The sequence below is a fragment of the Furipterus horrens genome, unplaced genomic scaffold (assembly GCF_987537825.1).
Source record: "Furipterus horrens unplaced genomic scaffold, mFurHor1.1.pri manual_scaffold_6, whole genome shotgun sequence".
NCBI lineage: Eukaryota > Metazoa > Chordata > Mammalia > Chiroptera > Furipteridae > Furipterus > Furipterus horrens.
The window spans coordinates 66,170,187-66,182,247 of NW_028327176.1; the positions used below are offsets into that span (position 1 = coordinate 66,170,187).

A 12,061-nucleotide genomic window follows, 5' to 3' on the forward strand; every position below is an offset into this window, starting at 1 on the left:
CTTCACATAATCATTCATGGACTCAGTCTGACAAAGACACTATTATGACATAGCTCCATTAACTAGAAAAAAAAATGGCCCCTTCATTCACTACAGCATGGAAAGAGAGAAACTAAAGAATTATGTGTAGGCTTTCCACTGCCTCAGCCTACACAGTCCACCATCACTTTGACTCACATCTCATTAGGCAGAATTGTCATGTGAACCACCTCTCTGTAAGGGTGCAAGAAAGTATAATCTTTGCTATGCCCTAAATGTAAATAGAACTGGGAATGGAAGCTCACTAGATGTCTCTAATTCAGTTACTATCATAGGAAGTAATACCAGGCTGGCTGCACTAAATGTTTCAAGACTTCCAGCCAACCAAGTCAAGTGCTAAAACGGGAGAAGTCATGATATTGTATGACTGGCACTGAGCAAGAAGATCAAATATTGAACTATAACATTAAGTTAATGACTTAATATATGTGTTTAGAATCTAATGAATATGTCAATAGTAATGTTTGAAAAAAAATGTCTATCATGTAAAATATAATTTTAATAATCAAGACCTAAGGCAGCAGGTCTGAGCTTTCTCAGGTGAGTAAATGATGTGTGTTGTGACCAGGGTTTCAAAGCCAAGGACTAAAGATTGGAAAGGGATACATTTGGAAAGCCTTAGACAATGCCATGGAATATCCCACCACCCATTCTGGATACATTGTTGCACATCGTCATCTGAATTACCTTCACAAGACCTGTATGAGAGCTATAAAAAGGAAACTTCTAAGAGATTCCAACAAATAGACACAAGAAAGATACTATGTTTCTGAATAGGGAAAAAAAAAGTCAAAAAATTGAGAATATTTAACTGACCTTGGATTAAGAATTTCTAAGCATAAAAAACAATAGAAAAATAAACCACATCAGAAACCAATACATGTAACTATATCAAAAACTGTCACAAAGAATTAAAAGACAAGTGACAAAGCAAAACATTTCTGAAACAAAATAAAACGGAGAAAAAGTTAACTATCTGAACACGGGATATTTTCCAGGAAAGACCATATGTTAGTCCACAAATTAAGTATCAATAGATCTAAAACAGATAGGTATTACACAAAGTATCTTTTTCAACCACAATAGGATAAAGTTAAAAATCAATAAGTCCATAGTAATCAAAAACTGTGGCATGAAGACAGACATATAGAGCAATGGAATAGAATAGAGTCCAGAAATAAACCCTCACATACATGGTCAAATGCTTTCTGACAAAGGTGCCAAGACCATTAAATGGAGAAAGGAGATCTTTTCAACAAGTGGTACTGCAAAAACTTGATATCCCCATGCAAAAGAATGAGGTCAGCCTCTTACCTAATGCCATACACAAAAATTAACCCTAAATGGGTCAATACCAGTATCTAAGACTTAAAATGCCTAGAAGAAAATGTAGGATAAAAGCTTCATAACATTGGATTTGGCAGTGATTTCTTAGAAACAACAGGAAAGGCACAGGTAACAGAAAAAGAAAACAGACAAATTATACTTCGTGGAAATTTAAACTTTTTGTGCATCAAAAAACAATCAACAGAGTAAAAAGGCAACCCATGGAATCGGACAAAACACGTGCAAATTATATACCTGATAAGGGACAAATACCTAGGATCTATAGAGAATTCCTAAGTTTACAACAAAAAATATCCAATTCAAAAATAGACAAAGGACTTGTAGAAATATTTCTCCAAAGAATATATACAAATGGCCAATAAACACATGAAAAGATGCTCAACATTATTAATCATTAGGGAAACTTATAACAAAACTACAGTGAGATACCATGTCCAAATCGGCAAGTGTCAGCAAGGATGAGGAAAACCTGGAGCCCTTGTGCACTGTTGGTAGAAATGTAAAATACTAAAGCTGCTGTAAAAAATGGCAATTCCTCAAAAAATTAAAAATAGAATTAGCATATGATCCAGCAATTCCACTTCTGGGTATCTACCCAAAAGAACTGAATGCTGGGACACAGACAGATATTTGTACACCCATGTTCACAGCAGCACAATTTTCAGTAACTAAAATGTGGAAGCAACTTAAGTGTTCATCAACAGATGAATGCATAAGCAAAATATGGTGTATGCATATAATGAAATATCTTGCAGCCTTAAAAAGGAAGAAAGTTCTGCAATATGCTACAACATGGACCAACCTTGAAGACATAATGCTAAGTGAAATAAGCCAGTCATATAAAGACAAATACTGTATAATTCTACTTTTATGAAGTATGTAGAGTAGGAAAAAATAATAAAGAAAGTAGAATGGTGTTGCCAGGATGTACAGAGAGGAAGTAATGAGTTGTTTAATAGGTATAGCATCAGTCTTACTAGGTGAAGTGTTTTGGAGATAGATTGTAGTGATGGTTGAATAACATTATTTATGTATTTAATACCATTGAACTATATACTTAAAAAGTTAAGATAGCAAATTTTATGTTATGTGTAGTTTATCACAAGTAAAAAAATTTTTAATTATCCTTATTATATTATACAATTACTTCCCAATCAATAAAAAAAATACTAAAAATAAAAATGTGAAAAATACATGAATAATATAAATATTATGCTAATCATCAAAGAAATTTTTACCTATTAAATTGGAAAAGATATTTTAAGCAATGATATCAATTCTTGCAAAGACATAGAAACATAGGTCCTCTGATATACTATTGTTGAGAGTGTAAATTGATACAATTTCTATAGGAATCAATGCAGTAATACACAGGTTTAAGATATTTCTTTGGTATTATATCATGTAAAAAATTTTAAAGATAGATGAAATTCATATACAGATATTCTATTCACACAGTTCTATAAAATCTAAAAACTGAAAATGTCCAAAAAGTAAATAAACAACTGTTGCATTCATACCACTGAGTATCATAAAGTCACTTAAAGCATAATTTGTGACTGTTTTTCAGTAATATGAGAAAATGTTCATGAAATTGAAAAAGAATACTATGTAGATTTTATGGGCTCCTTTTAAACTATATGCACATATAGAGAGAAAATGTCCCAGCTGGGGTGTGGTAAACTAAAGTTACAAATATCTCTGGAAAGCAGGATCATGAAAATTTTTTCTCTATACTCTTTTATGTTTTCTAAATTTTCTCTAGTAAGCCATCATCCTCTCATTTAAATAACATTTTCTCAATTAGAAAATTATGTTCTAAAACTCAGTTCTCATTATTTTTTCCTCACTTTCATAACTGCCTTTTAAATAATTAGCTAAAAAATTGTTAATCATTTTTATGTGGTAAACTATACATAAAATTTATCATTTTAGCCATTTTTAAGTATACAATTTGGTGTCATTAAGAACTGTCATATTGTTGTTCAATCAAAAAAATTTAACTATAACACTGATAACTATGTACTGTGCATTTCCAATGAGCACATTTTACCAACTCTATCTTCAATGTAAAAAATAAAAATACCTTTTTCTGATAACTGCCATTATTTCAATAAGTGAACTATATGTGCTGCAAAATTATTTGAGAATTTGTCTTCACTCTTCCATCTCTTCCCGCCACTGCAGTACAAAGAAGCCAACACTTTAATCAACATCATACTTGAAGTTCAGCCAAGGTCATCTTCTGGTGGAGAGGGAAAAAGCAATGATGAAATTGTCCAAGAGCTTGTTGCTTCTATCCGGACCAGAGTTCCAGGTAATAAATAATTCCTGGTATCTGTATAGAATGGGACTTTTAGGAATAAATCGGAGAGCTGAGTGATGAGCATCTGCTTTTCATACTGACTTCTCTTCACAGAGAAAGTTCTTCTGATATGCCCCTCTCCTTTTACAGACTAGACATCCACAGCACCTCAACTGCCAGATGCAAAAGGAGCAAATTGGTTTGTAGCTGATGTAACTTTAGCCAGACTTTTTTCTGAGCTTCCTAATGTCTCTAGATCTATGCTGTCCAAGAAACCAGCTGCTAGCCATGTGTAGCTACTTAAACTTTAAATTATATTTAAAATTCACTTTCTCAGTTGCACTAGCAACATTTCGAGGTCTCCCATAATAGATAATAAAGATCATTTCCATTATTGTAAAATATTCTATTGGACAGCTTGCTGTAGAATCCATTTCCTCCATTCAAGAGAAATAGCTAAATTAATTTCACCTTATTTTCTGATGAGTTAAGGAATCTTCCTGAATGATCACCAAGACCCACATTCACACTTTTCTTTAAATAACTGTAGATTTGGATTTATTAATCTATTGTTTAGAATTAGAAGAGACATAATTAGAGGGAAAAGAAAATGGAAGCAGAAAATAAAACAAGGACTATAAAAATAAACTGTTTTCTCTCTCTACTCACAACTCTGACACCAAATGTATGGGTCTTTCCCTCACATTAAACAGTTCTCCAATTCTCTGGACACCAACTGGGTGTCCCTACAATTTAATCATGACACTAACTATCTGGAGTTAGTACAGACCCCAAGGTTAAAGGCTCAGTCCTACAACAAGACTGCCCCCCACTTTAGATGCCAATTGCAAGTCCCCAGTTGTGATCTATACTTCTGATGAACCAGCTATAAATCGAAGGTTCCCACAACCCCAGCCCTCTTCTTGGGTTTAGTAATTTTCTAGAACAACTCACTGGACTCAGAGAAAGTTACATTTACGAGTTTAAAGGGTATCATAAAGCATTTAAAAAGCCAGATGAAGAGTACAACAGGGCAAGGTCCAGAAGACTCCTGAGTGTAGGCGCTTCTGTCCCCGTGAGTCAGGGCACCACCTGTCTGGCACAGGGATTCATTCACCAACCAAACCCAGAAGCTCTCCAGACCCATTCAGATAGTGTTTTTATGGAGGCTGCATTTCATAGGCTTGGTTGGCAGGTTAAACATCAACCTCCAGCCCTTCTCCTCTCCTAGGAGGTCAGAGAATGAAGCTGGAAATTTCAAGTCTCTAATCACATGGCTGGTTCTGCTGATAACTAGCTTCCCCAGGCTCTGGGACTTTCCCAAAGTCAACTCATTAACATAAACTAGATGTGGTTGAAAGGGGTGCCTTTTACCTTTGTCATTCAGGAGATACGTCAGGAGCCAGCGTCAAAAAGCAAGTATTATAAAAAATGATAACCCTATGGTTTTTTATGACTTGGGAAATAACAAGGGCTTGAGGAGCTCTGGCCAAGAGCTAGGGATGAAGACCAAAATATATATTTCTTATTATATTACAGTATCATAGACTGAGTCGAGCCAATAATCTTTAAGTCCCCAGACAAAGGGCGCCTGTGTGACCTCAGAAGCCAGTTATCTGCCTCCTGAAACAAGCCTCAAACGAATCTCTTTGAGTAGAGTTCTGTTAATGTTGAAGCAAACTGAGTCAGTTATTTTGGAAAGCAATTTTTAACAAATATAAGATGGAGGACTGGGTGAAGACAGATGAAGATGGATGGATGAAGATAAACTGTACTTGTCCAATAGAATTCCACTGACATTAGGAGGTTTTCCCTCCAAGCTTCATAAAGCTTATCTTTTACTGCGAAATGACAAGTGGTGCCACCTGCTGAGACTAAGGGGAGTGTTGCAACTGGCTCATCAAGAGAACCGTGGGTTTGGAGTAGCACCTGTGGGGAACGATAGAAAAGATCAATGACACATAACCACAGCATTGTGGACCCAGGAAGCTGGACTATCCCACACTGTTGTGTGATTTTTCTACAGCAGCCAAAATGTGGGTGGTCATGAAGGAATTTGATAGATGTATTTCAGAGGCATTCGTTTACACACACTTTACTCAGTTATGCAAGGAAATGCAGTTCATTTCTTTCTTTCTTTCTTTCTTTCTTTTTTTTTAGAGCCGATATGAGCCTCCATTTGCTGTATTGTAAGGAAAAAGAAGAGCAAAATTTTTTTTTTCTCTGCTTGAAAAGTTTGGTTTTTTTTGTTTTTTTTTTAATGTTTTTTATTGATTATTGTTACAACAGTTCCAATTTTTTCCCCCTTGCTCCCCTCCACCCAGCACCCCCCTCCCCCAGCAATCCCCCCCAAGTCCATACCCCTGGTTCGTAAAAATTAACTATCCCCCCCCACCCTCGCAAATATTAGGACCCTTTGTAATCTTGTAAAGGACAATGGGCGAAGGTCTCGTGCTCCTCTAACTGCTTCAAGCTGGACATGGTCGTCGTCCTACCTACCCTTGGGTCCAGAAAACCCTAATAAGAGTGGGGGTGTGGAGGGGAGGGTGGCCTTCCCACATGGGGAAGGATTGTGCAGATTCCAGGTCAGTTGGCTGTCTCTGGTCAACGGCGTGCTTGGTTTAACAGGCTGGTGTCCTTGTTGTGTTCTGGGGGCAACAGATTTGGCGAAAAGGGTTAAAAGACATCATTCAATCCATAACTACTAGATGACAAAAGGCAGGGATTAATTTTTCAATGTTCCATATTAGGAAAAAATAAAAATAAAAAAAGGGCTTCTTTGTAAGAAGGTGTGCTAGCTCAGCGGTTCCTTCGATGTTCCTACCAAAATTTTTGATCCAGATTGGACCATGGGCCTGTTTCAAAATTCAGTCAGCCCCCTTGAATTATGCTCAGTCACAGTATAAAAGCTAACTCTCTCTTATCTCCCTGTCTCCCACTGCAAATCCCTCCTTTCCAAGATGCAGTGCAGGTGTGTGGGGAAGAGTAAGGCTTATGTACCTGCAGAGCAGAGAAGAGTCAGGGTCCCTGGCACCTGTCTCAGGGATGCCCCTTATCTACCAGGTAGCTGCTTGTCCTGCTAGCATTTGCCACTGACGTTTGCATGGCCTGACTCCCATTCAGCTGAGGCCCAGGTGCAGGAGAAGTTGGCTTGAAAAGGTTAACAAAAGTAAATTACAACAGAAATGTTATGAGGACAGAAATCAGTGATAACTGATCTGAGGAACTGGTTCTCTGTGTTTCAGAAATACTAGAAATGGAGGGTGCTTCTGAAAGCCTTTTCATCAAGGATTCTCAAGGACGCCTTAATTCCTTGACCACCGTTCTTGGACAAGAAGTGGATCGGTTTAACAATCTGCTGAAGTTAATACACGTATGAGCACTCACTGCCATCATTGCCAGGATGTATTAAAGCTATGTAGAGCATTATGTAATTACATGAGTGAGCTTAGTTTTCCATTCCCATCACCTCAACATTATCATTTGAATATGCCAACAACTCTTCAAACCCAACTTGTTAAAAATTGAATTTACCCTCGCCTAACAATTCTACTTTCCCTCTCTCTAATAATGGCTTCATTGGATATGGGACATTACAAATCTTTGGTCCCTCATTATCCTTTACACCCTTAGAATTACCGTTGACAGACTAGAAATATGATCAATGAGATTCAGTTCATGTTCCTGATTCCTACTTTGCATTTAATAAGAGAGTCTTTGTGAAGACTGTGAAAACCAGCATTTCTCAAAGTCTGGGTCATGAAACACCTGTATTTAAATCCACTAGCTGCATGTTCAAAAGGTAGACTCCCAGTCCCACTCCAGAACTGAGAGGGAATTACTGGAAATTCCTGGGAATGTGGGTTTTAAATAAACTCCCCCAGATAATTTCACTGCAACTAAAACTGGAGAACAACTATTTGGTCCTTTGCCTCATGCTCAGGAATACATTCTCTCTAGATGGTCTTGAATGTATAATGATGGCTAAACACCTTTCTGGTTTCTATGCGTATAAATAACTTTGATAAGGGAAACACAAAACTATTAGAGACCAAATATTGAGCATTAACACGAAAAGTCTTACCACTAAGTAGGGAACCAAATACCTATCACAAGGTCAAGGCTCAGTGGTAAAATTAGGGAGGACAGCTAGGGTAAATATTTTTTAAATATACTTTGTTGATTATGCTATTACAGTTTTCCCAACTTTCCCCCTTTGACTCTCTCCACCCGGTACCCCATTCCTTTCAGCAATGCCCCACCCTTAGCTCATGTCCATGGATCATACATATAAGTTCTTCAGCTTCTCCATTTCCTCTACTATTCTTAACATCCCCCCATCTATTTTGTACCTACCAATTATGCTTCTTAATCCCTGTACCTTTTCCCCCACTGCCCCCCCTTCCCCACTTGATAACCCTCCATATGGTCTCCATATCTATGACTCTGTTACTGTTCTGGTTGTTTGCTTTTGTTTTTTAGATTCAGTTGTTCATAATTATGAGTTTTTTGCCATTTTAATGTTCATAGTTATGATCTTCTTTTCTTAAATAAGTCCTTTTAACATTTCATATAATAATAGCTTGGTGAAGAACTCCTTTAGCTTTACCTTGTCTGGAAAGCACTTTATCTGCCCGTATTCTAAATGATAGCTTTGTTGGATAGAGTAAAATAGGTTGTAGGTCCTTCCTTTTTGTCACTTTGAATACTTCTTGCCAGTACCTTCTTGCCTGCAAAGTTTCTTTTCAGAAATCAGCTGACAAGTCTTATGGAAATTCCTTTATAGATAACTCTCTGCTTTCTTCTTGCTGCTTTTAAGATTCTTTATCTTTAAATTTGGCACTTAAATTATGATGTGTCTTGGTATGGTCCTCTTTGGATTTAATTTGTTTGGGACTCCCTGTGCTTCCTGGACTTGTATGTCTATTTCCTTCACCAAATTAGGGACGTTTTCTTTCATTCTTTTTCCAAATAAGTTTTCATTTCTTGCTCTTCCTCTCCTCCTCTGGCATCCCTATGATTCAGATGTTGGTACATTTGGACATGTCCCAGAGGCTCCTTAGTCTATCCTTGTTTGTTTGTTTGTTTGGTTGGTTTTTGGAATTCTTTTTTCTTCTTGCTGTTCTGACTGAATGCTTATTTCTTTCTTATGCTCCAAATCATTGGTTTGAATCCCAGCTTCATCTCCACTCCATTGTTTGTTCCCTATAGATTTTTCTTTATTTCACTTAGTGTAACCTTCATTTCTTCATGGGTCTTTTTCATGTTGTTGCATATTCAATGAGTTCTTTGAGCATCCTGATCACCAGCGTTTTGAACTCTGCAACTGATAGATTGGTTATCTTCATTTCCTTTAGTTCTTTTTCTGGGGTTTTCTTCTGTTCTTTCATTTGGGCCATATTTCTTTGTCTCCTCAATTTGGCATTCTCCCTGTGTTTGTTTCTGTGTATTAGGTAGAGCTCCTTTGAACCCCTATATTAGTAGCATGGCCTATTGTAGAAAAGGCTCCTGTGAATTGTATGGGGTGGAGCCTTAGGTAGTCACCCACTTAGGTAGAGCAACCCACTTCACCACTTTGTGGCTCTGTGTGGGGGCAGGGCTCAGAGAGGAGTCACTGCTGATGCCTGGCTTCTGGAGGTTTGCCCAGCACTCACCCTGTTTCCAGTCACTTCACTTACTTCCTCTATGTGACTGGTGCCCTTCCAGCTGTTGCCCTGGTGCTGAATCCCAGAGGGGGTGAGTCAGCATATATTCTAAGTCCATGCAGGCCCTTTAAGTGGAGTCTCCTGAAAATTCGGCAGTTTCTTTTGCCATCCCAACTCCCACTGGTTTTTACAGCCATAAATTATGGTGATTTATCTTCCTGATGCTGGAACACTGGGCTGTGCCATCTGGCCTGGGGCTGGGATTGCTCACTCCCAAAGTATCCCTCCCAATTTTTATCTACCACACATGAATGTGGGTCCATCCATTCCACTGCGGCCCCCTCTCCATGCCACCATGTCTCTGTGCCTCTCCGCCCGTGTCCATGTCTCCACCCCTCCTACTCATCTGGATGAATGTGGCTTCTTTAAATCCTTGGTTGTTAGACTTCTACACAGCTCAATTTTCTGGTGGTTCTGGGTGTTATTTGTTGTGAGGTCTAGTTGTAATTCTCTCTGTGGTTGCGTGAGGTGTGTTTACCTCCACCTCCATCTTGACTGGAAGTTGGGGTAAATCTTTTAAAGAGAAAGGCCAAAGGAAAACAAAGTCTCTGAATGTTGCTGGTTGGCCAGCAACACCTGGTCTTGTGGGTTCAGGGGACCCAGGTAGAGCTAAATGTATCAAGTCCTCACCTTAGGACTATGGCACCCAGGCAGGTATACACCAGTGTCAGCATGCCAGGTAGCCAGGTCAGGGATTATCACCTTCTATATTGAGTGAATAAGGACACCAATTAACCTGCTGTGATATACCCCCAAATATAGCAACCAAAACAAGATGGAAATTCACTTGTCTCTCAGCTCACTGCCCAGAGGGAGCCCTGTCTTGGGAAGGTAGTTGATCTTGCTTTCTGAGTTCATCCAGGGAGCCCAGCTGGAGTGTTGGTCCTTCCAGCCTTATCAGGTAGCTTCCACTTCTGGATCTAAGGTGGCTGTTCCAATTTTTTCCCATCACTGGGAAGAGGAAAAGCAACTCAGCCTCACGGCCACACCCCAACAGCAAGCCTAGCTAAGAAATAAGAGACTCAGGGTGAAGTACTCTGTGCTCAGCTAAAACTAAAGGTGGGTGGGGGCACTGTTGTTCAAAGGCAGAAGAGGAGATGGATGTTGCTCATCTCTTGCCTCTCCCCTATCACCCACTTGGAGGCAGATAAGTCTAAATCACTTCCTCTATAAAATCTTCCTAGAACACCAGCCTTTCTCTCTACCCCCAGATGACTTAGGAGCCCTTCCTCAGAGCTCCATCATTTCTGATTCTGTGTCTATCACTGTACTTTCCACATTGTTTTGTAATTACAAAACGATGGAAAATTAATTTCTTGGGAAAAAGGGGAACTGGTATTATTAGTCAACTGTTTCCCTAGTGACTGACATATACTAAATCTTCCATGGATATTTGAATGGGCAAGTGAACAAATATGCCTCTCTGGTATCCCTGTGGTCATTTCTTGAGGTCAAACAATAATGTCCACTGATCATAGAGAAACTTACCTCTTGGAAGTAGAAGGGGGAGGAGCCCAGGAAGAAGCAGCCTGCAAGGCAAGCAGGAATCAGAGCAGAGCACTCCTCAGGTGGGCCATTCCAATCTACCTGACCTGCCTTCATCTTCACTCAAGTGGCAAACATTACCCTGTACTTTCATGCCTGCTGCCAGCCTCTGTTTTTTAGTGAAGTGAGGGGAAGATATGGGACATGTCATAAGGAAGTATTTCCGGTACAGACAGATTCTCTGGTATCAACTAAAGGACTGGTCTCATCTAAGAATCTTCCTTTTCTGTGGACACCCCCTTAGGCAAAGTTGACCCACAGCATGAGGTAGTTTCCACATCTTCACCCTTCCTCCATGGTTCCCAAATCAGTAACCATCAGGCCCTTCTCCCTTCAGCCTGGAGGACAGCTGAACAGTGGCATTATTCAAAACCATTTCTCTAGGTTTCTGGGGATATGTATCCTTCTCTTCTTTCCACTTCATTGCATTCTGCTATTAACTGCCTGGATTGCCCTACCCCAGATCTTATACTCTATGGTTACATGTCATAAAAATACATGGAAGATTGGAGGGTCTAACCCAGCAGGCGGTGTGCAGAGAGGATGGAACCCAACAAAAGGGCCTTTCAGCCCAGGATAACACCTGCCATCATGAATGGGTATCATTCCTACTTGTTAATTACATCTGTGAAGGACATCAACCCTTTCTTGTTCTTTTAGACTTCTCTAGAAACGCTCAACAAAGCCATTGCTGGACTTGTGGTGATGTCTGAAGAAATGGAAAAGGTGTATAACAGTTTCATCAACAACCAGGTCCCCTCCCTGTGGTCCAACACAGCCTACCCATCCCTGAAACCACTAGGATCATGGGTCAAAGACCTTATTCTGAGGACCACATTTATGGATGTAAGAAAATGCTCTTCTCTGAGGTTTGATGAATCTAGTGATGCAGTTAGCCCTAAAGTCCTTAAGAAGCCCTAGCTAATTAAAATATCAACAATCCTTGAGGAATCATCTGAGCCCAAAGAAATAGAAATTTGTGGAATGGCAGCAGTTTAAACATCTCACACTAATTATAATGTAGTTTGTCCTAGGCCCTTATCCCTACATCCAATTTTAATTCCATGCCATCCTTGGAGTTTCAGATCTAGTTCATGGGACCCCACCATGGGGTATGGAA

General features: G+C 39.2%; 1 protein-coding gene across 1 annotated transcript in view; it reads left to right on the top strand.

Annotated features, from left to right (window-relative positions):
* DNAH6 (dynein axonemal heavy chain 6) overlaps positions 1 to 12,061 on the top strand; it is a 328,739-nt gene that overhangs the window by 295,664 nt on the left and 21,014 nt on the right. The window contains exons 71-73 of the mRNA XM_090281614.1: positions 3,574 to 3,703; positions 6,937 to 7,064; positions 11,602 to 11,787. Coding sequence (XP_090137740.1) covers positions 3,574 to 3,703; positions 6,937 to 7,064; positions 11,602 to 11,787 — 444 coding nt within the window. The remainder of the gene's footprint in view (positions 1 to 3,573; positions 3,704 to 6,936; positions 7,065 to 11,601; positions 11,788 to 12,061) is intronic.